At 37.3% G+C, this 27,219-nt stretch overlaps 1 protein-coding gene across 1 annotated transcript in view; it reads left to right on the plus strand.

Annotated features, from left to right (window-relative positions):
• PAK2 (p21 (RAC1) activated kinase 2) overlaps positions 1–26,209 on the plus strand; it is a 48,976-nt gene extending 22,767 nt beyond the window's left edge. Inside the window, exons 5-14 of the mRNA XM_042954951.1 lie at positions 339–446; positions 1,493–1,625; positions 3,000–3,063; positions 6,012–6,060; positions 6,549–6,661; positions 7,750–7,867; positions 9,427–9,526; positions 12,269–12,465; positions 23,702–23,839; positions 24,297–26,209. Coding sequence (XP_042810885.1) covers positions 339–446; positions 1,493–1,625; positions 3,000–3,063; positions 6,012–6,060; positions 6,549–6,661; positions 7,750–7,867; positions 9,427–9,526; positions 12,269–12,465; positions 23,702–23,839; positions 24,297–24,383 — 1,107 coding nt within the window. The 3' untranslated portion in view covers positions 24,384–26,209. The remainder of the gene's footprint in view (positions 1–338; positions 447–1,492; positions 1,626–2,999; positions 3,064–6,011; positions 6,061–6,548; positions 6,662–7,749; positions 7,868–9,426; positions 9,527–12,268; positions 12,466–23,701; positions 23,840–24,296) is intronic.
• Positions 26,210–27,219: the final 1,010 nt, after the last annotated feature.

Genomic DNA, 27,219 nt, shown 5'->3' on the forward strand with positions numbered 1-27,219 from the left:
TAAAGCCTAGAGGATCTTTGTTTTTGGTCTTAACAAATAAAGTGATTATTTCCTTTTAAGACTTGTTTAAAGGGTGTAAAATTCTTCATATAAAAGGTATAAATTTTCTTTTAAGAAAACTTGATATTTACTGTAAACATTTATTTCATAAACTCAATTTCTATAAGTTATAGAATTGCCTTTACTCTTTAAGTGATTATATTAGAACCAGTGAGGTTTTATCATTTTGAAATGAGGTATTAAATACGTTTTTTCAAGTATGTTAAAAAGAGAGTCCTATTTTAACATATTGTTGTATTTGATGTATCTTCCTTACTTTGCTCATGTGATTAATACAGCTGAATACCAAGGGGTCAGAAACATCAGCAGTAGTAACAGAGGAAGATGATGATGATGAAGAGGCTGCCCCTCCTGTTATTGCCCCACGACCGGATCATACAAAATCAGTGCGTGTCTGATTATTAATTGGACTGTGGGTGTCTGGGCATGTGTGTTTAAAAAAAAAAAAAAAAGTAGCAGTCTGTATTTGACTTCCAGTGATGAATTTTCAAAAGCCCTCAGTATGGGGAAATTTGACTAGGAGATCTTTACCTAAAATCCACTCATCAAAAAACTAATTTTTTATTGAAAACTTAAATTGAATGACTTCCTTAAAAGTTAAAATACTCATTGTTTTTTCTTTCTATATTACACCTTCTCTTCCAGAGAATTCATCTATTTCCCTGACTTTCTCTGTTTATTTCAATGCAGATAACTACTATATCTGAAACCTAACTCTTAACTTCTTACCCAGATTGTGTACATTATCTCCCATTTTACATTTCTCTCAAGGTCTTGATGTCATTCAGGAGGCTGCTGTGTGTGAAATTCCCAACCGGATATGGGAGAATTTAATGACCTCAGATAGAGGCAGAAAGAGTCCTTTGCCTCCCCCTGTACTAGCACAAGGGAAGTGTGGGGAAGGTGCCGTGTTGTGGAACGCTGGCACACTTGACAGGAAGGACTCTGAGGACTGCCACTGGATCCTGATCTAATGAGAGAGGCCTCTGATTTCTTTGTTGACCTCCTAGAATTGGCTGCTTAAAATGAAATAGTAGAAATCATCTTTGGGTAAAAGTTTTTGTGAGAATTAGTAGCTACTAAGACAAATCTGAAAATATTCTCATCGTTTAGAACAACTGGAGAAAATTAGTTTTGGTTAGAAATCAAAGAATTGAGGGGCACCTGGGTGGCTCAGTCGGCTGAGCAACCGACTGGATTTTGGCTCAGGTTACGATCTTGCATTGGGCTCCATGCTGGAGCCTGCTTAAGGTTCTCTCTCCCTCTGCCCCTCTCCCTTGCTTGCTTGTGAATGCTTTCTCGCTCTCTCTAAAATGAAAATAAAATAAAAACAAACAAAAAATGTATCTTAAGTCAAAGAACTGAATAGTGTGCCAGTAAGAACACCTAAAAGTATTTTTCCTCAGATCTCCGTTATTGACTCTCTCTACAGATTTATACACGGTCTGTAATTGACCCTATTCCTGCACCAGTTGGTGAATCTAATGTTGATAGTGGTGCCAAGTCTTCTGACAAACAGAAAAAGAAGACCAAAATGACAGATGAAGAGATTATGGAGAAATTAAGTATGTTACCTACATTTTACATTATTCTTAAACTGCTAATAGTTCTTGAAACATTTGGCTCAGATGGGTTTTAATTTATACCTTATATTTTGGCTTAAGACATAAAAAATAGTTTTCTTCTAGGAACAATAGCTTTAATTAAAATCTCCTGAAGCCAATCATACTCTAATTTGCTTTGTTTATTATGTGTTGACTATTGAGTAATGTCTTTGCAATGGTCAGTACCTTTGGGAGCAGTACTTTTTCCCAAAGGGCCAAATCTAAGGCTCATGATTAGAGACCTTATTGAAAGAAATTTGTCTATATTTATGCATACTTCTAGCTTCTCAGTATGAAAATACAAAATGTTCCCAAATAACTAAACAATATGGCATTCCTGTATAGATATATGTGTAAACATTAAATATATTTTTTTCTCTTTTCCCTTTAAATCCATCAGCTGCCATTGGCCTGAATCAACCATTGGAAATAATGTACACAGTGCCAGGGACAGGGTAGCAGTAATGTCTGGTCGCAAGTCTACAACAGCTGTAGTTATAAAGAGCACTTTATATAGAGAGGGATCAAGGAAAAATACTACAGCTATAGTAGCTCTAGACCTAAGATTGGGTACCTATATAAAATTGGATTATTTGTGTGAGTTTCCTTGATATGATCCTATCTCCTTTTACCTTAAGCAAGTGAAGACTTTGTGTGGTTTTCTCATGTTTTGACTTAATGATAGTAAGAATATAAATTATAGTTTTATATCCAAATCCTGATTTTAAAACTGTTCATTAGTTGTGACTTTGTGAACCTTCCTAAAACAGATACATGATTAGTTCATACTAAAGTAATCTTTATAGTAATAAGTGGCTTCCTAAATATATTGGAAGGTAGAAGATATATGGGAAGAGTCAGAAAAGCCATTTAGGTTTATTCACTTGGATATCATTTATGTATTATTTCTGATAGTAAGTAGTTTCATAACTTATCATTAGTTTAATACATTTCAGTGTATTAAAGGATACTCATCCTTACCCAAGAATTTTCCAATTAAGACTGAATCTCCTACATCCTGAAAACCTCTTACATTCTTAGGCAGACTAACACAGTTGGTCATTTTAAAGTGTGTTTATTTTTGAGAAAGTGATAGGATAATGAAGACATTGGTTAGGAGGTCCAACCTAATGTAAATAATATGTTCTTGCTTCTGATAAGTTTCATTAGTGTTTTGCTTTTGAAACATACATTATTTTTAAAATTTAGTGTTATGTTTGAAAGCTAATGTTCTAAAATCAGTAGAGTTTATTAGGAATAATGATGGAATTAGTTTACAAATTTAAAATACTTGACTGAGTTTCCAGTGTTTTGTTTGTTTTTTGTTTAAAATAGGAACTATTGTGAGCATAGGTGACCCTAAGAAAAAATACACAAGATATGAAAAAATTGGGCAAGGGTAAGTATTCATGAATATATTATACAATATTTAATAATTCTTGGGTATACAGTATGATATCTCTTTTTTTTTTGCCTGTTGACATTGAACACTTACAGTATTCTATGAGTGGTATTCTTGTAAGTAATGCATTTATTTCTACATGCTACTAAAAACTTGTGCCGTTTAGCAATAATCTTACATTGCTTTTTCTTGAATGTTATTTCCCATTGGTTGTTAAGAGATTAGATGGGGAAATTGCCCTGCCCATCAAATACATTTAAAAGATAATAAGAACATTTACTACAAGATTATAAGCAATAAAAGCATGTATTTAATCACATCACTGAATATTGGTTTTTGAGTCTGATACCCTGATTTTGTCCAGTAATTTGTCATTTTTACATTTTTTTTAATGTTTATTTTTGAAAGAGAGCATAAGCGGGAGAGGGGCAGAGGGGGAGGAAGACAGAATCCGAAGCAGGCTCCAGGCTCTGAGCTGTCAGCACAGAGCCCAATGCCAGGCTCAAACCCACAAACTGTGAGATCATGACCTGAGCTGAAGGCTGGCGCTTAACTGGCTGAGCCACCCAGCCCCCCCAGTAATTTGTATTTTTAAACTATACTTGGGACTCCTCAGTCGGTTGAGCACTGACTTTGGCTCAGGTCATCATGATCTTGCGGTCCGTGGGTTCCAGCCCTGCGTCGGGCTCTGTGCTGACAGCTCAGAGCCTTGGAGCTGTTTTGGATTCTGTATCTCCCTCTCTCTCTCTGCCCCTCCCCCACTTGCTCACAGTCTCTCTCAAAAATAAATGCCAAAAAAATTTTTTTTTTAAACTACACTTTTTTTCTGTTGCTTGGGAGCAAATGACCATCTTCAATTTTTAATTTTTTTTAATGTTTATTTTTTGAGAGAGAGAGTGCGTCTGCATGAGTGGGGGAAGGGCAGAGAGAGGGAGACACAAAATCTGAAGCAGGCTCCAGGCTCTGAGCTGTCAGCACAGAGCCCAATATGGGGCTCAAACTCACGAACTGTGAGGTCATGACCTGAGTGGAAGTCAGATGCTTAACCAACTGAGCTACCCAGGTGCCCCAACCATCTTCAATTTTTAATGTTATTAATCACTGGAAAAGTATTCTGTGAATTTAGAAAGAGAACTTAAGTCTTTTTTGAAAACTTACTTATGAATCTGTTTGTATATATGAATTTCTTTTTAAAAGTTAAATTTAAGTGGTGCCTGGGTGGTTCAGTTGGTTGAGTGAGTGACTTGATGTTAACTCGGGTCATGATCTCAGGGTTTGTGGGTTCCAGCCCTTCATGGGGCTCTGCACCGATAGCTGGAAGCCTGCTTGAGATTCTCTCTCTCCTTCTTTCTCTTCCCCTTCCCCTCCCCCACTTGTGTGCACACATTCTCTCTCTCTCTCTCTCTCTCTCTCTCTCTCTCTCTCTCTCTCAGAATAAATAAACTTAAAAAAAAAAAAAAGCTAAATTTAGGGGCATGATCCCAGAGTAGTGGGATCAAGCCCCATGTCGGGCTCTTCACTAAACGTGGAGCCTACTTAAGATTCGCTCTCTCCTGCCCTTCTCCCCTGCTTATACTCTCTGTCTAAATTATTTTAACAAACACAACTAAATTTAGTTGCATCACTGGTTTAATAACAAAAATTTAAAATCATCTTAATATTCTTGAGCATGATAATGGATAAATTATATTGAATAATATAAATAATTATTATTATGAATGAATAACACCTATCCCAAATCCAATGTTGAATTAACGTTAAATCACATGGGGCACCATGGGGGCTCAGTTGGTTAAGTGTCCAATTTCAGCTTACATTATGATCTCACAGTTTGAGTTTGAGCTCCCCATCAGGCAACTCTGCTATTAGCTAGTGCAGAGCCTGCTCTGGATCCTCTCCCTCCCTGTCTCTCTGTCCCTCCCCTGCTCATGCTCTTACTCTCCCTCAAAAATAAACATTTAAAAATTTTTTAAAAAATTGCAGAAAAATCTATAAAATGAAACCCTTAATAAGAAATTTAAAAACTATGTTAAATGTATTTTATAGTGATACACACCTATGTCCTTTATAATTAAAGTGTAGGAATGTGCTTGGAAATGGTGCACATCAAATACAGACTACTTTTGGGAGAAAGGAGGATGCCTTTGTAAAGTGCACACAAGGACATTACAAATTTATTTGTAGTTTTTTTGTTTCGTAAGCAGGGAAATGGATCCATGAGTATCTATCACTTTTATCTTTCTTTTTATGACAAATTTCTAACATAAGTTTTGGCCACAGGGATTACCTTTTTCTTATTTTTCCCCCTTTTGTTTTGCTTTTACTCCTGTTCAAACATGTTAAGTCTAGGGGCGCCTGGGTGGCTCAGTCGGTTAAGCGTCCGACTTCGGCTCAGGTCACTATCTCGCGGTCTGTGAATTCGAGCCCCGCGTCGGGCTCTGTGCTGACTGCTCAGAGCTTGGAGCCTGTTTCGGATTCTGTGTCTCCCTCTCTCTCTGACCCTCCCCCGTTCATGCTCTGTCTCTCTCTGTCTCAAAAATAAATGTTAAAAAAAATTTTTTAAAAATAAATAAATAAATAAAAAATAAACATGTTAAGTCTTGGGGTGCATGGGTGGCTCAGTTGGTTAAACATCCTACTCTTGATTTCAGCTCAGGTCATGATCTTATGGTCATGGGGTTGAGCCTGGTCGGGCTCTTCACTGACAGCACGGAGCCTGCTTGGGATCCTCTCTCTCTCTCCCTCTGTTCCTCCCCTGCTCGTGCTCACTTATGTTGGTGTGTGTGCGCTCTCTCCCTCTCTCAAAATAAACAGATAAATAAAAGATGTTTAAGTCTTAAGTGTACTTTAATCCTTTTGTAATTGTTCTAAGTATAAAGTTTTTAGATATATAAATGATAGTGATTTAGAAACCTTAAATCTGGTTGTGTCTTTTTTCCCCCTAGGGCTTCTGGTACAGTTTTCACTGCTACTGATGTGGCATTGGGACAGGAGGTAGTTTCTTTTTCATACTTTGGGTGTTACCATTAGCTTTTAGTGTAGGAAGAAACTAGACACATCTGTGAATAATCAGTAGGAATCTTTTTTTCAGTCGAATATATTGGAAGAATTACTTTATGTAATTTTGTAGCACTTTTCTTAATAGGGAAAAAAAGAAGGAATTATGCATTGAGTTTCATAAATGAGCAGATATTTTAAAAATTATTTTCCCAGCTTGGAAAGAAAAGAGGATTCATTCCTGGCATTGGTATGACCTTGGGCTGATTAATCAGGTTTAGAGAAAATACAAAAGTAGTTAGGTTCTGTGTATTACAGAGCATTGTGCATTGCCAGTGTGGAAGTAAAAGTACTACCTGTGAGTAAGCTCACTGATAATATAATAGATACACAATAAATTAAATTATTACCTGATTGGTGTTTGTAATTTTCTAAGAGAATTAGAAAACTTGTTCTGATTTTTCTTGTTTCTCTTTCCATCATAGGTTGCTATTAAACAGATTAATTTACAGAAACAGCCAAAGAAGGAATTAATCATTAATGAAATTCTAGTGATGAAAGAATTGAAGAATCCCAACATAGTTAATTTCTTAGACAGGTAAATATGAGTATTTCAAGTCTCCTGCTGTTGGGGGCTAGCCCCTTGAGTTAAGACTGAGTAGAATGTCAGTGTTGAAAAGTAAGCTTGAAGGAGGAGGAGAGGTAAAAAATAACACATTGTAGTTTAGCAGGCCTTTTTCTACATATATCTCACTTGGCAAGTTAGAGAAAGCAGTTAAATGAAGGACATTGCTGCTGGTGCTTGTATTAATTATAAATGATCACAAGCAGCAACATTAATGGAATGAGTTGTGATTAATGTGTTGACTAACAGGGGTGCCTGACTACATGGTTTCTAAACTTACATCAGTTTTTATTTTAAATGCTGTCTTTCATGGGCAGATAGTGTGTCAAAACCTCATTTAATTTTGGAGTTGATGTTAAATAGCAGAACAGAAAGCAGAATAGAAAATTATATATTGTACCATTATGCAATTACATATATGTGAATGAAAGAAGAATAATAGAAAAATAAAAATTAAAATAGTGATTATATTGGAGATAGAGGATTATAGATGACTTTCTTAGTGCCATATTGAAGTTTGTTTAGACTGGGGAAAAGATAACACATTTTTAGATTTTAGCCCTAGTAATAGGGGACATGTTCATAAAAATCCACTTCTCAGGTATATTTCCCTGCTTTTGGAAATACTGTTTCAAGTCAGTCTAGCATGGCAGGTAAGATAAGCCATAAGGTTTGGAATTAGTTACACTTGGCTTCAGATTCTAGTTCTGTCACCTACTAGCTATGTGAACTTAGATGAGTAGCTTCTCCAAGCCTCCATCTCTTCATCTGTAAAACAGGACTAATAATTACTGCCAAACAGTGTCATTTTAATTGGAATGATCTATGTATACACTCAAGCCACAATTGGGGGCAAACTTTCAAGTCACTAGGGAAAATCATAATGACCCTCAGTTAATTTTCTGTGCTGTTGCATTGCAGCTTGCCAGTTTTCTCCCTGGCTCTCAAAACTTCCAACTTTCTAGTTTTGTTATTAGGGTGCCTGGCATTTGAATTCTTCAACACAGAGTGGTGGTGAAATAAAAATGTGAGTGTATTTTGTGTGTTCATAATAATTTTAGCTACCTGATGGGAGATGAATTGTTTGTGGTAATGGAGTACCTTGCTGGGGGATCACTTACTGATGTCGTGACGGAAACCTGCATGGATGAAGCACAGATTGCGGCTGTATGCAGAGAGGTGAGTGTGTCCCCTTTTGGATAAGTTACAGCAATGTGTGGTTAAGCAGGAGGTAAAAAAAAAAAAGGGGGGGGGGGGCGGGAGCTTTTTGCACAGGTAATTTTTACTATGTGAAATACTCACTCCATGTGCATTATTCTTTGCAAGCGGCAAGCGTCTCCATACCATTTTATCCTACATGAGAGTTTAAACCCTTTCTTATGTATAAGATAATTCTGAAATGGAACATAGTTTTTTGAAGAGCCCAGCTCACAGGTAAATTTCAGCAGGGTGATCATTAAAATTTAGCATCCAAACAGGGTACTTTTAAGAGTGAAAGGGAGGGCCAGTCAACAGTAGAAACATGGACTGTCTCAGGCAAAGCAAGATACATGTTTACTTTAAGTGTTAAGTTTGCTTCTGGCTTTATAAATTTCATCGAAGGTGAAAAACTGGTTGTTTCTTGATATTCATTAATGAATTTTTAGACATACTGTTGCTTCAGCCAATAGAATTCTGCCAAATTGCCCAGTAAGTCCAAGCCTTTGGTTGTTTCAGGAGGAAAGGAAATAAGAACTCTTTAATTGTTATAAATATTATATTTCAATAATATGATATCTCTAACAAAGAATGTTTGATCACTTAAAAGCTAATAAAAAGTTAAGAATTTCTCTATTAATGGGGCACCTGGATGGCTCGGTTGAACATCTGACTTTTGATTTTGGCTCGGGTCATGATCCTAGGGTAGATTCAAGCCCTGAGTTGGCATTCTATTTATTCCTCTCTCTCTGACCTTACCCCACTCACACTCTTTCTCTCAAAATAAATAAACTTAAAAAAAAAAAAGAATTTGCCTATTTATATATAATTTGTTTCTCTAATTTCTTTTCATAATTGTTTTAAAAATTATTTTAGGGGTCCCTCTAATTGGCAACTTAGAGAAAGCAGTTAAATGAAAGACAGATTTGTTTCTACTCATTTGTACCAGTGTTATGGGGAGGATTTGTTCTTTTCAAGAATCTGCTTAAATGCTTGGTAAATGTAATACAGTATTACACAATTTATCTGTTTTTCCTTGAATGAATAGTAGAATATTTTGAATGAGATTTTTAGTTGTTATTCATAATGTACATCCTTTATTTGTTGTTTTCCTCTTTTGGGGTAAGAAATAAAAACAGCTTTTTCCATGTTTATAATTTATACTCAGTTTATATTCAAAAACATAGGGGCAAGCAGATTTTAAAACTCTAATGTTCCTGTATTTAAGGAAGGAGTAAGTTTTTCCTCACTTCTGACTCCATGCTTTCTGAAACATAGCATAAGAGGAAAGTTATTCTTTTATCATTGGTGTCTAGGTTGTGGATATAGCTTTATGTAAAATCCACTGTAAAAGTAATGGGAGAAAACATCTTACATCACATCTGTGAGCAGCTGGATGGAACTAGACCTCCCAGGATCTTACCTACTTTTCAGTGGCTAGATTAGACTTCTGAAGTCATGCTCAGGCCATAAGTACTGTGTGTGAACTTCCTTTGGACTTTCCAGGGACTGTTTCATTGATACGTGTTTTTCTTGTTTAGTGTTTACAGGCATTGGAGTTTTTACATGCTAATCAAGTGATCCACAGAGACATCAAAAGTGACAATGTGCTTTTGGGGATGGAAGGATCGGTTAAACTTAGTGAGTACAAATGAAGAAATAACATTTATTTGTTATACTTCTGCCTTTTGTTTAAGTAAAAAAAACAAAAAACCTATTGGGGCACCTGGGTAGCTCAGGTGGCTGAGTGTCCAACTCTTGATTTTGGCTCCTTCACAATCTCACAGTTCGTGGGTTCAAGCCCCACATTGGGCTCCGTGTTGTTAGTGAGGAGCCTACTTGGGATTCTCTCTCTCCCTTTCTCTGCCCCTCCCCCACTCACTCACACTCTCTCTCAAAGTAAACTTTAAAAAATTAACCTATTAATATTTTTATGACTTAATATATGGAGGAGGACAAGGGAAAGAATGGTAAAGAATATGAGCTCTCAACTGGACAGCTTGGGTTTAAATAGCAGATAAGCTACTAGTTGCTGACTAATTTGGGGTGAGTTACTTAATCTCTTTGTGTTTATTTTCTCAATTATATGATAAGGAAAATAAGATTAAGTATCTGAGAATTTTTCTGAGGATTAAAAATGTAAAGCACTGAAGAAAAGTGCCTGGGACTGTTGTAATGTTGGTGCTGCCTTCCAAAGATAAACTAAAATTTTCTCTGTTGTCTGTTAGGGTAGATCTTTCTTATTAATGCTGTTCAGCTTTCTTTGGATTTGGTAAAGCATGGCCTATTTGAGGGAGGGCTATATGACCCTGACCTGAGAGATGACAAGGGAAAAAAAACTCTTATAAACCTCTTTTCCTAATTATCTTCTGTATCAGACATGATAGAGTCATGGAGGAAAAAAATCCTAGACTTCCTTTTCCTCTGTTGGCTATAATCTGTCAGTTTCATCCAGGCCCTCTGGAGGATTCAGGAACAACTTCTATTGAGTTTCCTGCAACTGTGCAAAATTCAAGGCATTTCTTGGATCAAGAAATCAAAAAGTTTTCCTTCTGTTCTGCTAGAATGTTTGGCTCCTTTTTCAACATCTCTTTTTAAAGATACTTCCTCCAGAGAGTATTCAACCACAAGAAAGAGGGTTCTGTTAGATGGTCAAAAATATAAGATTACTAATCTTAATCAGCAGGCAAATTACAAATGGACATTCTCCTACTGTTTTGGTGGATACACATGTAAACTGAATTAGACTTTTTTGGATAATATTTTATCCTGGCTCTTCCACATACTAGATGAATGATCTTGAGCAAGTTACCTAAAAATATGTATGCCTTAATTACCCAATTTGTAAAATGAGAATAATATTAATAAATATGCCTATCTCATAGAGTTATCATAAGGATTAGGTATGTTAATTCTTATAAGATACTTGGAACAGTCCCTGGTTGTTAGAAGTACTCATTTTAGCTATAAATATTACGATTTGATGGAACAATTGCTTTTAGGATTCTTTTCTATAGGTTTACTGAACATAAGCACAACAATAAACACAAAGTTGTTCTCTGCAACACTGTAAAAAAAAAAAAACCTTAAATGTCAAGGAGCATAGGAATGATAAAATAAATTATAAGCCTCTTTATTTTGTAATATTGCATATTTACAGTAATGAGGTAGATCAGTGTACAACTATGGAAAAATCTCTCAAAATAAATTTTAAGAAACAATATACTGGAGCACCTGGCTGGTTCAGTTGGTGGGGCCTGTGACTCTTGATCTCAGGTTTGTGAGTTAGAGCCCCACATTGGGGGTAGAGATTACTTTAAAAAAATAATAAAAAGCACTTTACAAAGTATCCTAACTTAGATAAAATAAACCATGCAGTTCATGGTAATTTTTGTACCTATGTAAATTCATAACAAGAAGTCTAAAGCTTAAGAACTTAAATGTTAATAGTTACTTTTTAAATAGAATGGGTCTGTAGAAGGGAGGAGAAAATTCTAGATTCTCATCTTGATATTCCCACTAAATAAACACTGAGTGCTAACCTAGGCTTTCTGCTCCTGTTATAAAATAAGGTGGTTGGAGTGGAGTGATGCTGGCAAGGACTTTGTTAGGTATGGCTGTAGTTAAAGCTGTTCCTTTTCTAGAAGTCTGCTAAGTCAGATATGTAGTAATTCTACCGTCTGTTTATTTTCTTCAGAATTAGTTCCCACCTCCTGACCTTTACCTGTTTTATAGAATTTAGTTTTGTTCACCTTTGATACCTTTTCCTTTTAGACCTTTTTCAACTTCTTTAAAATTTTTAGGATAAAAGACCTGATAATTTGTCCTTTGCTTGTGGGAAGTAAAAGTAAACAAGTGAAGAGTATGTAACATCATCAAAATATTTGTAAACCCATTCTGGTTTAGTTGTTGTTTTTTGTTTGTTTGTTTGTTTTAACGTGAGCTCTGTGCCCAATGCGGGGCTTGAACTCACAACCCCAAGATCAAGAGTCATATGCACTACTGACTGAGCCAGCCAGGTGCCCCGGGTTTACTTTTTTTAATACATTTAAAAAAAAAAAAAAACAACAAAAACTGGGGTGCCTGGGTGGCCCAGTCAGTTAAGCAGCCAACTTCAACTCAAGTCATGATCTCACAGTTCGTGGGTTCAAGTCTCATCTGTGCTGACAACTCAAACCCTGGAGCCTGCTTCAGATTCTGTGTCTCCCTCGTTCTCTGCCCCTCCCCCACTTGCACTCTGTCTCAAAAATAAATAAACATTTAAAAAAAAAAAAAGAGGCTGAACAGTCCATTGTAATTGTCATCTATCATGACCTCTTAGATGGAACTATCCATGACACCATTAACTCTAGATACGGTTTTTTGTGTGTTTTTTTTTTATAGCTGACTTCGGTTTCTGTGCCCAGATCACCCCTGAGCAGAGCAAGCGAAGTACCATGGTTGGAACGCCATACTGGATGGCACCAGAGGTGGTTACACGGAAAGCTTATGGCCCTAAAGTGGACATATGGTCTCTGGGTATCATGGCTATTGAGATGGTAGAAGGAGAGCCTCCATACCTCAATGAAAATCCCTTGAGGGTAAGACCAATTAAACACCAGCCTTATTTTTAGGAAAATACGTTTCTTTAGAACATTTATTTAGAATCTGATTGTGCCAGGCACTCGCCAAAAATTTAAGATACAAAGTTGATATAACCTAGTCTCTGCCCTCTGTATCTAAAAATTATTTGCTTCTGGGTTATTGAGTTGAATGTGTGAGGTAAAGAGTTTGTAGAGTTTTAGTAAGCTGTATGGTTTTAAAGTTTGCACATAAGAATTTGCTCACTTTTGTACAAGTGTCCCTAGATGTACCCTTCAGATTGTCAACTTTGAACCTTGGCTTCTGTACCAAGTGCACAGGAGAGGAAAGCAAGATTGCATCTGTGAGAAAACTGTGTAGATGGTGATGTTAAAGGTCACATTCAAACAAAAGAGTTAGGGTCCTGATTTAGAGATGGGGTCAGTAGACTTTAAACAATTAGATATTCCAGTAGCTGAGGTGAAGAGTTTAGGAGTTTGTTCTTTCTTTCTTTCTTTCTTTCTTTCTTTCTTTCTTCTACTTATAAATTACCATATATGGCTCAATATCATTAGTTATTAAAGAAATGCAAATCAAAACCCAAACAAGATACCACTTCACACCTTCAAGAATGACTATAATCAGGGCTCCTGGGTAGCTCAGTCAGTCAGGCACCCAGCTTCGGCTCAGGTCATGAACTCATGGTTTGTGGGTTCAGGCCCCACATTGGGCTCTGTGCTCACAGCTCAGAGTCTGGATCCTGCTTCAGATTCTGCGTCTCTCTCCCTCTGTGTCCCTCCCCTGCTCATGCTCTGTCTCTCTCTCTCTCAAAAATAAATAAATTAAAGAATGACTATAATCAAAAAGATGGACAATAAGTGTTCGTGAGAATGTGAAGAAATTGGAACCCTGATACATTGCTAGTGGAACTGTAAAATGGTGCAGCACTTGGAAAACAATTTGACAGCTCCTCTAAAAGTTAATGTTGAGTTACCATATAACCTAGTAATTCCACTGCTAGTTACATACCCAAGACAATTAAAAGGCACCTGGGTGGCTCAGTCAGTTAAGCATCTGACTCTTGATTTTAGCTCAGGCCATGATTTCACAGTTAGTGAAATTGAGCCCCAAGTTGGATTTAGGACTCCAGACTGACAGAGTGGATGGAGCCTGCTTGGAATTCTCTCTCTTCCTCTTTGCCCCTCCCCAACTTGCCCACACGCATTCCCTCTCCTTCTCTCTCAAAATAAAAATACTTTTTAAAAAAAAAGTTTTTATCCACATAAAATCTTGTACACAAATGTTCATAGCAGCATTATTCATAATAGTCAAAAGGTAGGAAAAACCCATATGCCTATCACCTGATGAATGAATGAACAAAAGTGGTATCCCACTACAATGGAATATTATTTAGTCATAATAAAAGTAGTGAAGTACAGGTATACGCAACTTTAAACATGAAAGCATTTTGCTAAATGAAAGTCATACACAAAAGGTCATATGTTGTAGGATTCCATTTGCCATCGATTTTTTTATTCAGATTTTGCAAAGCCGCAAACACTGAATTTTCTGAACTGTTGTTTTTAGGGGAGATACAGGGTTGGGTTCTTGTAAGCCTTTGGTCACATTTCTGTCAACAGATCAATACATAACCTTGCTTTTTGTGTGTTTCTGTTTAAAGCCATTTAAAAAAAAATTTTTTTTTTGAGAGGGAGTGAGCGAGAGCCACGAGCGCATGCACACAGAGATGGGGCAGAGGGAGGAGAGAGAGAATCTTAAGCAGGCTCCATAGCCAGCACAGAGCCCGACTCAGGGCTTGATCCCATCCATGACCCTGGAATCGTGACATAACCAAAAATCCAGAATCCTTACTGACTGAGCCACCCAGGTGCCCCATGAATTGTACACTTTAAAAGAGTGATTTTTGAGGCACCTGGGTGGTTCAGTCGGTTAAGGATCTGACTTTGGCTCAGGTCAATCTCATAGTCCCTGGGTTCGAGCCCTATGTAGGACTCTGTGCTGACCCCTCAGAGCCTGGAGTCTGCTTTGGATTCAGTGTCTCCCTCTCTGTCTACCCCCCCCCCCCCACCCCACTGCTTGCACTCTGTCTGTCTGTCTGTCTCTCTCAAAACTAAACATTAAAAAGAAAATAAGGATGATTTTTATAGTATGTGGATTGTATCTCAATGAAGCAATTTTTAAAGTTTTTAAGTTACCATATGAGTATAGGCTTATTGCCAGAAATTGTTCTTTTCTAATTTTTTTCCAAATAAGTTGGACTTGTTATAAAATGGACTCCAGAGGCCAAGGTAATGGGTATTTGTAGGAGGGGCCCTGTCTGGGTGGCTTTGGATTTTGACGCTCTTTTTTCCTGAATGCTTTTGCAAAGATTCCAGTTCAAGTAAGCAATTACAGTACTTTAATAGAAGTGATTAATTTTAGAACACTTTGGAACAATTTTTAAAATCCTCTAATTTCATTCATTTGTTTAACAAATATTGATTCAAGTACCTGCTCTGCGGTAGGCACTATACAAGGTGCTGTCCACCGACAAAAATTCCTGCCTTCATAGAAGGTAGAGAGAAACAATAAAATAAGTAAGAATAGTATGTAATATATTAAATGATAGAGTCTAAGTGCCCTGACTGGTAGGAGGGATTCAGGAGTGTTTGATTTCACAAGAGTGCTTGAGAGGGCTTCACTGACGTGACATTTGAACACAGGAGATAAGAAACATAGGAGGTACCTAAGGGAAGAACATTCTAGTCAGAAAGAACAGTACATGCAAAGGCTGTGAAGCCGAAGCATTCGTGGTATATTCAAAGACCATTTAAGATTCCTCCATAGCTAGTGTGCAGGGAGCACACAGTAGGAGAAAAAAGATAGGTGAAGAAATGGGACCAGACTGTATAGTGCTTTATTAGGCTTTTATAAGAATTTTGGTGGCACTTGGGTGAATCAGTCAATTGAGTATCCAACTCCTGATTTTGGCTCAAGTCATAACCTCATGGTTCATAAGTCTGAGCCTCGTGTTGGACTCTGCACTGACAACCTGCTTGGAATTCTCTCTCCCTCTCTCTCTGCCCCTCCCTGACTTGTGCATGTGTGCATGCACTCCCTCAAATAAACATTAAAAAAAAAAGAATCCTGGCTTCTTCATAAGTGAGACAGGCAAACCATTGTAGAGTTTTGAGCAGAGATGTGAAATGGTCTTATTGACATCTTAACAAGATCACTCTGGCTACTTTATTGAGAAAAGATTTTCAAGTGAGGTAAAGATAGACACAAGAAGACCAGTTAGAAGGCTATTGCAATAATCCAGGCAAGACATGAGGGTATACTAGACCAGAATGGTATCAGTAGAGGTGGGAAAAAGTAATTGGATTCTGGATGTATTTGGAAAGGAGAGCCTATGGCGGGGGTGGGGGATGGGGGGTGGGGGGGTGGGGGGGTGGGGGAGGTGATATGACCCAAGAATTTGGCCTAAACAACTGGAATGGTGAAATTCAAGTTCACCTTAACTGAAATGGGGAAGACTACAGGTAGAGTGGCATGTGGGGTGGCAGGTGGGAGATCAGGAGGTAACATTTTAGCATATTTTAGATATGTTCTATTAAGACATCCAAGTGGATATGTTGAATAGGCTGTTGGGTATGCCAGTCTAGGATTAGGCCAGAGGTGTAAAATTGAGACTTAGCTATAGAAATTATTTAAAGCTATGCAGCTAGATAAGATCACCAGGTCAAGTGGGCATAGACAGACAATAGAAAATTTTCAGCTTGCATCCTGAGGCATTTATTCCATAGTTAACAGTTGATGTGGCAGACCAGCAAGGAATGGCTGGAGAGGTACATAAAACCAAAATAAACACATGCCCTTGAATCCAAAAAGTGGGGGAGGCATCAGCTTATCAGAAACTACAGTTACGTCAAGTAAGATGAAGACTGAGACTTGATCATTCAAGTTGGCAATGTGAATGTAATTGATGGAAACTTGGCAAGCAGGAACTTCTCCTGTCAACATGGAATAACAGGTACCAGATTAACCACCCTTGCCAAAAGGAACAACAACAAAAAAATGAGAATATATGAAACAATGGTTTGCAAGACCCTGGACATCAAACAATGAAGAACAGTGATCTCCAAAAGTGGGAAAGGCTTGAGGTGAGCCCTGTGGCTGCCTCCAGCTTAATGTCTTAAGAGAATTTCTAGGCCTTGTACAGGGAGGAAGGGCCCAGGTGGAGCACAGTGGTCTCACTGAGAGTCTGGGGAGAATAAGGCAGCTGGAGTTTACAAGACAGAGAATGGGAGAAGAGAAAGCTTCATAGAAGATTCTGGAGATCCGTGAAGTCCCCTTTGAGCATTAGGTAGAGATTGGTGCATCTGTGTAAAGAGTCTATCCAAGGTCAGGGGACCCATCTGGTAAGATTGGAGTAAACAGTTGCTTGGTGCTCACACAGAGGCTGGGAATAGTTCCTGCTTTTGTCAGCCACAGTGGAAAACCTTGTAATTCACAGGATATGGAATGGAAGACTCAAAAGAGTCCTGCATCAGTGATGGGAAATAATTACCCCTAGACTAAATGCTGCTATGGTCCCACCTAACAAATCTTAAAAACAAGACCCAAAGAGATCTTGTTCCCAAGTAACTGCATTGCAGAGCAAAACTCGAATATTTATAGGAATACAGAAATATCCAGCACCCAACAAATGCTTAAATATCCAGTCAGAGTTCATCAGAGAGGCAGAAGAGCAGGAAGGTACAACCCATAATGAGAAAAATCAATTCATTGCAACAGACCAGAACTGACACAGATAAAAGAGTACATAAAAGCATTAAAGCAGTTTTTAAGAGCAGAGGCATTTTAAAAGAATATTTTTTCAAAACCCAAATTGAAGTTATAGATAGAAACTACAGTGTAGTTCGAAGGTTTATAGTTTGAGATTGAATTAATAGCAAGTGATACATTGCAGAAAAAAATGATTAATGATAATCATAGACCAAGTAATAAAAAGCTATCCAAAATAGAAATAAATTTTTTTAAGAAATGAAATAGCAATAGTGACCTGTGAGATAACTTTAAGTGTTCTAATATATGTGAAATAAGTTTTGGGGAAAAATCAGACAATCAGGAATTCTGCAGCCAATGAATATCTTTTTAAAATGAAGGCAAAATAAGGATTTTTCTCAAACATAGACACTGAAAGAATTTATCACCAGCAGATCTACACTACAAGAAATAGTAGAAGAAATCTTTCAAGCAGAAAGAAAATGGTAATATGACTCCACACAAAGAAATGAGGAGTATTAGAAATAGTAACTGTGAGTAAATAAATCCAATTTTTTTTTCTTATGTAAATATCTTTAAAAGATAAAACTGTTGGGGCACCTGGGTGGCTAGTTGGTTAAGCATCTGACTTCAGCTCAGGTCATGATCTTGAGGTTCGTTTGTGAGTTCGAGCCCTGCATCAGGCTCTGTGCTGACAGCTCAAAGCCTGGAGCTTCAGATTCTGTCTCCATCTTTCTCTGCTCCTCCCTCAGTCACACACTGTCTCTCAAATATAAAACATTTAAGTAAGTAAATAAATGTTAAAACTGTTTACATCAAAATAATAATGGGAAGGGGAAGAAAAAAAACATGTACAGGTAAAATGACAACAAAAGCATAAGGCTGAGGAGGAGAACCATAAGACTGTCGTAGTCTGGTGTAATATTGTGATGATTGTGAAATTGAAAGATGTATGCCCCTTACCTCTTAAGCAAACCCTAAAATACTGAAAGAATTACACCTAATAAAATTCAACTAAGGAGATAAAACAGAATTATAAATAATTCTGAGTTAAAGAGAAGACTCCACATGGATCGGTTTGTCAAAGGGGTAAGGTGCCAATGAAAAGAGCTCCAGTGGCCAAAGATGCAACAATTTGAACAAAATAAAGTTGTAGGGGATAATAATCCAAAGTATAAGATAATATGTATGTGTCCTTGCTGGTATAAGTAAGTAATTGAATAAATAAATCGGCAGGAGAGACAACTCTTATGCAGAAAATTTTCAAATAATTTGTGTGGATGTTCCGCCCTAAGGGCGATGGAGCATAACTCCGTACTCCTTAAGTATAGACTGCACATAGTGATACGAGCACAGTAAGAAAAGAGAGGAAAACTAACTTTGCAGTAGAAAAACCTGACAGGCACCGCCTTAGCCAGCTGAAAAGGTCAACATCAACAGGCATAAATTATGTTGATAGTATATACTTTTGATATGATGCAGTGAAAGTGGCACTCTAACTATGATGTTGCTTCCCAAAGCACATATTCTCATTCTAATCATGAAGAAAACATCAAATTCCAGTAGAAGGCATTCTGTAAAATAAAACCTGACCAATACTCCAAACTGTCAAGGTCATCAAAAGCAAAGGAAAGTCTGAGAAATTTTCACTGCCAAGAGGAGCCCACAGAGACATGACAACACGATGTAATGTATAATGAGTGTCCTGAGACAGAAACTAGGATGGGAGGAGGGGTGAAATAGGGAAATCTATAGTACAAATGCTGGAGGCACTAAGGGCCTCTATGAGGTTAATGATGCCAGTCCACAGGGATCTATTTCTTCTGCTGTCCTTAGCTGTGGAGGTACAAGCAAAGAGCAGGCAAAGTTTGATATGTAGCAAAGTGATTGCTATGAAGTGCAAGAGGGTCGAAGTGATTATATGGAAGGAATGATGAACAACTGGAAGATCAATGGGATTTATTTAAGTTTAGTGGAGTCAAAGGATCGCGGTATTGAGGTGTTCACAATGCAGAAGGTAGGAGGTGGACAGCAATAGTGATTTCAGAGTTGCAGTCATGGGTACTGATGAGGCACAGGCTGTGACCATGAGCTTGTGTGACCAAGGGAGGCCAAAGCACAAAAGCATGGGAGAAGAGGAGGTCAAGGAACTGTTACTGGCATCTCTGTAGCTACTGAAATCGCTCTGAATTATGAGCAGTGTTAGAGATGATAACAGTGTTTGGTAGATATTTGAAACAAAGTAAAGTAGATGTGAGTTTGAAAGCCTGGGACTTCCAGAAGAGGGAGGTAGATATCTCCGGCAATGAGGAACCACCAGGACACTCCTTCTCTAGGTACAGTGGTACAAAGGGCTAAAAGGGACTGGCCTACTCCTAGAGAGCACTGTGGATGAGGCAGTTCATCAGGGGAGAACAGTTCATAAACGGAGGGGCAGTGGTGGATGAAGAAGTGAAGGTGGAAAGGGGAGCATGCAGAGCCAAATGGGCATGAGAGTACAGAAGCTGCGGGAACAAGCAGTCCCGGTCTCCTTGTAATCACTAGCATAAATGCAGATACAGAGGGTAATAAGATTTATTTCAAGGTAGAAAAATGGCTGTTAAGCGTTTGGAGAGAAGGCATACTTGACAGGAGTGCTTGTTTTTATGGGCTTCCCTCTTAACCCCTTCTGATGGAGTATGGGGCTTAGCAGTCTGAGGATCTTCACTTGAATTGCTCTCTCAAGTAATTTCTTAGCATGGCATTTGTAAATGAAAATTTTATCACATAAAGAGAAGTGAGCTCAGGTGGCAAAGAAATGGGCACACTCATGTCCTGATTTTTTGAGTGTCAGTATCCTTTTTTATGGCATTTTGGTGATACAGCAGAAACGTGAAATAATTCAGGAAAAAATTTAGGTGACCTTGGGTTTGGCAGTGTTTTTAGATAAAACATCAAAAAGCATGATCCATAAAAGAATAAATTGGACTTTATTAAAGTTAGAATCATCCTTTCTGACAAAAACACTATTAAGAGAATGAAAAGATAAGTCACTCGCTGGGAGAAATAATTTCCAGAACACCCATTAGATGATCAAATGTTGTCCAAAATATATAAAGAACTCTTCAAACTTCAACAATGAGAAAATAAACAACCTAATGCAAAAATGGACAAAGCATCTCCACAGACAGCTAAAGAAGATACACAGTTGGCAAATAAGCATTTAATAAGATGTTCAACATCGTGTTTATTAGGGAACTGCAAAATTAAAACAACACAAAGATATATACCTATTAGAATGGCCTTAAAATTTTTTTTTTTTAATGATGATACCAAATGCTGATGGGAATGTGGAGCAGTAACTTTCTTTTGTTGCTGGTGGGAATTGAAAATGATACAACCACTTTAGAAGACATGATTTCATCTATAGAGTTAAAAAGATCAGTGGTTTCCAGGTGTTTGCAGAGATGAGATGGGGAAGAAGAATGGGTGGAGCACAAGAGATTTTTAGGACAGTGAAATTTTTCTGTAGGATACTATAATGTCAGAAACATGACCATGTGCATTTGTCAAAATCCATACAACTATACACGGCAAAGAGTGGACCCCAGTGTAAGTCATAGACTTTCATTTAGTGAAAATATATCAGTAGTGGTTCTTCACTTGTAACAAGTGTATTAATGTAATTAATTAATTACTTTGTTGAGTGATTGATGTAATTAATTGATTGTATTAATGTAAGGAACCATCCCCATTATCAACATCCCTCACCAGAGGGTACATTCCACAATCCATTAACCTGCATTAGCACCTCGTTATCACCCAGAGTCCATAACATTAGGGTGCACACTTGGTGTGCAATTTTATGGGCTTGGACAAATGTATAATGAAATAGTAACATATGTCCATCACCATACATAGTATTTTCACTGCCCTAAAAATCGTCTATGTTCTGCCTGTTTCAATAGCTTTATAGATACAGCTGGTTTAAAAAAAAAGTTTTCAGACTTCAACCTATATTACAAAGCTGTAATCATCAAGACAGTATGGTACTGGAACAAAAACAGACACTCAGATCAATGGAATAGAATAGAGAACCCAGAAATGGACCCACAAACGTGTGGCCAACTAATCTTTGACAAAGGAAAGAATATCCAATGGAATAAAGACAGTCTCTTCAGCAAGTGGTGCTGGGAAAACTGGACAGCGACATGCTGAAGAATGAACCTGGACCACTTTCTTACACCAGACACAAAAATAAACTCAAAATGGATGAAAGACTTAAATGTAAGACAGGAAGCCATCAAAATCCTCGAGGAGAAAGCAGACAAAAGCCTCTTTGACCTTGGCCTCAGCAACTTCTTACTCAGCATGTCTCCGGAGGCAAGGGGAACAAAAGCAAAAATGAACTATTGCAACCTCATCAGAATAAGCTTCTGCACAGTGAAGGAAACAATCAGCAAAACTGAAAGACAACCTACCAAATGGGAGAAGATATTTGCAAATGACATATGAGATAAAGGGTTAGTATCCAAAATCTATCAAACTCAACACCCAAACAACGAATAATCCAGTGAAGAAATGGGCAAAAGACATGAACAGACACTTCTCCAAAGAAGACATCCAGATGGCCAACTGATACATGAAAAGATGCTGAACATCACTCATCATCAGGAAAATACAAATCAAAACCACAATGAGATTATCACCTCACCCCTGTCAGAATGGCTAACATTAACAACTCAGGCAAAAACAGATGTTGGCAAGGATGTAGAGAAAGAGGATCTCTTTTGCACTGTTCGTGGGAATGCAATTGGTGCAGCCACTCTGGAACAGTATGGAGGTTCCTCAGAAAATTCAAAATAGAACTACCCTATGACCCAGCAATTACACTACTAGGTATTTATCCAAGGGATACAGGTAGACTGTTTCAAAGGGGCACATGCACCCCCATGTTTATAGCAGCACTATCAACAATAGCCAAAGTATGGAAAGAGCCCAAATGTCCATCGATGGATGAATGGATAAAGAAGATGTGGGGTGTGTGTGTGTGTGTGTGTGTGTGTGTGTGTGTGTGTACACAATGGAGTATTACTCAGCAATCAAAAAGAATAAAATCTTGCCATTTGCAACTGTGTGGATGGAACTAGAGGGTATTATGCTAAGAGAAATTAGAGAAAGACAATATCATATGACTTCATTCATATGAGGACTTTAAGATACAAAACAGGTGAACATAAGGGAAGTAAAAATAATATAAAAACAGGGAGGGGGACAAAATATAAGAGACTCTTAAATATGGAGAACAAACAGGATTACTGGAGGGGTTTGGGAGAGGGGATGGGCTAAACGGGTAAGGGGTATTAAGGAATCTACTCCTGAAATCATTGTTGCACTATATGCTAACTAACTTGGATGTAAATTTTAAAAAATAAGTAAAAATAATAAATAAGTAAATAAATAAATAATAAACTGAAACAAAGTTTCAAGAAATCCTGTTTTAAAATCTGATGTGACTTGAGAAAAAAAAGCTTGAGAAAGGTAAATGGATGCTATATGTTGATATTGGAATTGTGCTCATTTTTCTTTCTACCCTTATGTATTATAGTTCTTTTATCAATATGTATTACATTTAGTATAACCCCTCTCCAAAAAGATGAAGCTAATTTTTGAAAAAGAAATTAGGAGGGACACTGGAGTGGCTCAGTCACTTAAGCATCCAACTTCGGCTCAGGTCATGATCTCACAGTTCGTGAGTTCAAGCCCCACATCGGGCTTTGTGCCGACAGCCCAGAGTCCGGAGCCTGCTTTGGATTCTGTGTCTCATTCTCTCTCTTCCCCTCCCCCACTTGTGCTCTGTCTCTCAAAAATAAATAAACTTTTTAAAAAAATGTGAAAAAGAAATGAGAATACAACATCTAAAAATAAAGGGAAGGGGCGCCTGCGTGGCTCAATTGGTTTAGCGTCTCATATGAGATCGAGCACCTTGTCAGACTCTGCACAGGGTGTGGAGCCTGCATGGGATTATCTCTCTTTCTCTCTCTGCTGCTCCCCGTGGGTGCTCTGTCAAAATAAATAAATAGACATTTAAAAGTAATAAAAGCTAAGGGAGAATATATGAAACAAATAGGCAGAAATAATACTAAACCTTAATTTAGTGTTTCTGGTGATTGTCTTCCCCCCACCCCCGCCCCAAGAGACCACACAGGGGAGGGTCAGAGAAGAGAGAGAGAGAAAACAGAATTCCTAGCAGGGTCCCAGCTGTCAACACAGAGCCAGCCCTACATGGGGCTCGAATTCACGAACCCTGAAATTATGACCTGAGCCAAAATCAAGAGTCAGACGCTCAACTGCCTGAGCCACCCAGGCATCCCAATAAATAAATCTTTAAAAAAAAAAATTAAGCAAAAGATCCATAAACTTTTATAAAGTGGTGTCTCACTTTGTTGCGCTACCTTAAGTATGTCAAAAATGTTCTTCTGTTTTTAGGCCTTGTACCTGATAGCAACTAATGGAACCCCAGAACTTCAGAATCCAGAGAAACTTTCCCCAATATTTCGGGATTTCTTAAACCGTTGTTTGGAAATGGATGTGGAGAAAAGGGGTTCGGCCAAAGAATTGTTACAGGTGAATTTGGAAATAATACTATTTTTGGATAAGGTTGACTTTTTTGAGTAAGCAACAGAAAGTTTACATAGGGTTAATAATTACCATTTTGCTCTTCATTTATCACCAGCAACATTGTAGCTGCTGCAGTTTAGGATTGTATCTGCTAGGAATAAAATAGCTATAACACTAAAATAAGGTATATGAGTTTTTGCATGCTGTCAGTTGTCAGACAAGTCCATTGCTGGTGTGGGTATCTGGGTCATTTAGGTGAGCTTTTATAATATTAAATAGACTAAAAAGACTGATTTCAACTATAAAAGTGATATATTGATTATGTTGACTTTATACACATACTGAAATATGTGTTTGTTAAATAAATTCTAATCCGTAAAATAGTCTTTGGGGTTTAATTGAAAGGAAATTTTTAGCTTCTAAACTAGTGACATTCATGCATCTTTCCCCCTCTTTCTGGCAGCATCCCTTCCTGAAACTGGCCAAACCATTGTCCAGCTTGACGCCACTGATCATGGCAGCTAAAGAAGCAATGAAGAGTAACCGTTAGCATCATTGTCGTGGCCTCGTATTCTTTCTTCCATTTTCTAAAAGAAATCTTTTAATATATGAAAATTATTACTCCTTGGGGCTTAAAGAAATGGTCTGTATAACATGGAGGAAAAAGCAAACTACTGCTTCCTGAAGACAACCAAGAGAAAATTACAAAACGGAATGAAAACTTTCCATTGAATCCCTTCTTTATAGGGTCCAAAAGGAATTATGGACTGAATCACTAGCCATCTTTCAGCAGACAGCCCATCAGGGCCATTTATCATGCTTGAGATTTGCATTTAATTTTGCTGATTTCACTGTAATGGATCCCATTCATTGTCCCTTTTGGGGGGGGGAGGGTATTTTCAATACTTGAATGGCAGATTCGAGTTTTTCAAGAGTATTTGTTTCATCTGCTAGTCTTTTCTCTCCATAGCCTTTTTTTCCCTTGACATGCTCTTTTTGAGTTGCTTTGAGAAATTTTTGTCAAGCCTAAATTTGAGGCAAATGTAATAAAATTATGTAGTTCCTTATATTGGCAAAGGAGCTCAAAATCGTTTAGCTTTGTATAGAAGTTAGGGCCAGCTATTATTACACGTAGTATTTCAGTTCATAATTTGAACTGAAGGAAGGGAAGAAAAATATGTGATTTTTACCTTTTTTAATAATGTGAAAGTCAATTTTAGAAATTTCATGGTAGTGAGTTGTTTGGCATTTGTTACATGTATAATAGAGAGACTAATAATCTATATTTATAACTAAATCATTGAGACAGAAAAAGAATCCCATTGACTATACAACCTTACAATTTAATTTCCTTTCTAAGTGTATCCTCTTCAGATTGGGCTTTAGGAACCAAAGTTATTTGCTCTTTCTTGTTCCAACTTGGGCTTTGTGACTGGTTGGTATTGCTACTTTGCCCTTCCCCCTTTTTTCCCTTCATTTTGGAAATAAGTTTCTGTATATGTTGTAATTTTAGTTAGTTTGTTTTTTAATTAACCCTCGCACCCTACTCCACCCCTCTCCCTTTGGTAAATAATATAATAACCATTGAATTTTCAGAATTTAAAAGTTAATTTTTTTCCCATTTAAAGAAGAAAAATACTCGGAGCTAGCAGAAACAAAGCGAGAGACTAGAACTCTAAAATAATTAGGTAAGATTATATTCATGTAAGAGAAATGACGGTTACATAGAGATGCGGCTTCTGACCAGTAAACTGTGGAGATTTGTTATAAACATTGTTCCCAACCCAGTACCAACATTTTACTAGCAATGAGAACTTAACATGACAAAGTTCTTGATAAATTCATTGATTATTTGAGATGTTGAGTTACTCTAGATTTTTTTCAAAAAAAATAATGTGTAAAAAAAAAACTAGAGAAAGGAAGAAAAATGAAATATCCTTGTTGATAGCAATACTTTTTTTATTTTAAAAATTTTAAGAAGGTCTGTGACCTGTAGCATTAATTATGAGAGTGCCCTCTCTTCTCCCCTCCCATTCTCTCCTTATTTTTTATTTTCTTATGGAAGCAGTGTCGTCCCTCAAGCCACATTAAAGAAAACAATCTGGTTTGGTTCAGGCATTTTGTTCCCACCACCACTCTTAATTAACTTCACACCTACTTGCCAAATCATGAATAAAAATAATTTTGAGTACATTAAGGGAACTAATAGAATTTTATGTCCTATCATTTTCATCACATCTATGTTAAGATATGAGGATAGAATGCCTGTTTTTTATTGATAATGCAAGGTTTTCACAAAATGTGTAAAATAATTAGTGGAACTTTTACGTAGAGCACTTAATGATTTCTGTTTTCAGTTTGATTTTTTTTTAATTACAAAGTTTTTTTTAATGTTTATTTTTGAGAGAGAGAGAGACAGAGTGAGCAGGGGAGGGGCAGACAGAGAGAGGGAGACACAGAATCTGAAGCAGGCTCCAGGGTCTGAGCTGTCAGCACCGGGCCTGACAGGTGAGGCTTGAACTCAAAAATGTGAGATCATGACCTGAGCCGAAGTCGGGCACTTAGACCGACTGAGCCACCCGGGCACCCCCCAGTTTGATTCCTGATTTCATTTTTCTTTGGATTATATTGACCACCTACAGCTATGACTAAATTACCTTACAGAAACAAGCTGGTTTATTTCTGATGAAAATCTACAGTGCCTCTTGAGTTTCAGATTTGAACATTCTGTGTAAATTAGTTGTTTGGATGGATTACGATAAAGAAGATGCTACCAATGAAATAGAAAACCAACTAGATGTTAAGACTGTGATCCTCATGACCACTCTAGAAGGCCCTTCCATACATATGTCATAAAGACCATATTCCTTCAATTTAGTGCCAATGCCCCATTTTTATGCCTGTGACTCAACAAAGGTCTTTTCAATTTATAGAAGCAGTCTGGGATTTATATTTACAACTTCTTTGAGGGTTACCTGCATGTCCATTGCTGGCAACGGACTTTGTCATTAAAACCTGACTCCTAGGTTAAGGGAGCTACACTGTGGTTTATTCTTTACTTACTTGGATAAACTAACTTGTAATAGAAATATACTTTGGTTAATTCTGAAATGTGTCATTTTTAAACAACGTAATCCTAAAAGCAATATGGAATTGTGATTTATTAGTTAATTTTAAATTAAAATGTTCAGATCTTGTTGAAAGAAAAATTATATCTGAATCAGTTCATGTTTTTTTAATAACTACCTTTTGTAGTCACCCTTTTTGTCCTCACTTTAGAATGAAGATTCCCATTTAAATCTAAAAGTTACCATAGTTGTCCTCTTGTGTTATTAAAACAATGTTACTATAGTACTTATTTATTATATTTCAGATTTTCTGGTGGT

Source organism: Panthera leo, chromosome C2 (assembly GCF_018350215.1).
Source record: "Panthera leo isolate Ple1 chromosome C2, P.leo_Ple1_pat1.1, whole genome shotgun sequence".
Taxonomy (NCBI): domain Eukaryota; kingdom Metazoa; phylum Chordata; class Mammalia; order Carnivora; family Felidae; genus Panthera; species Panthera leo.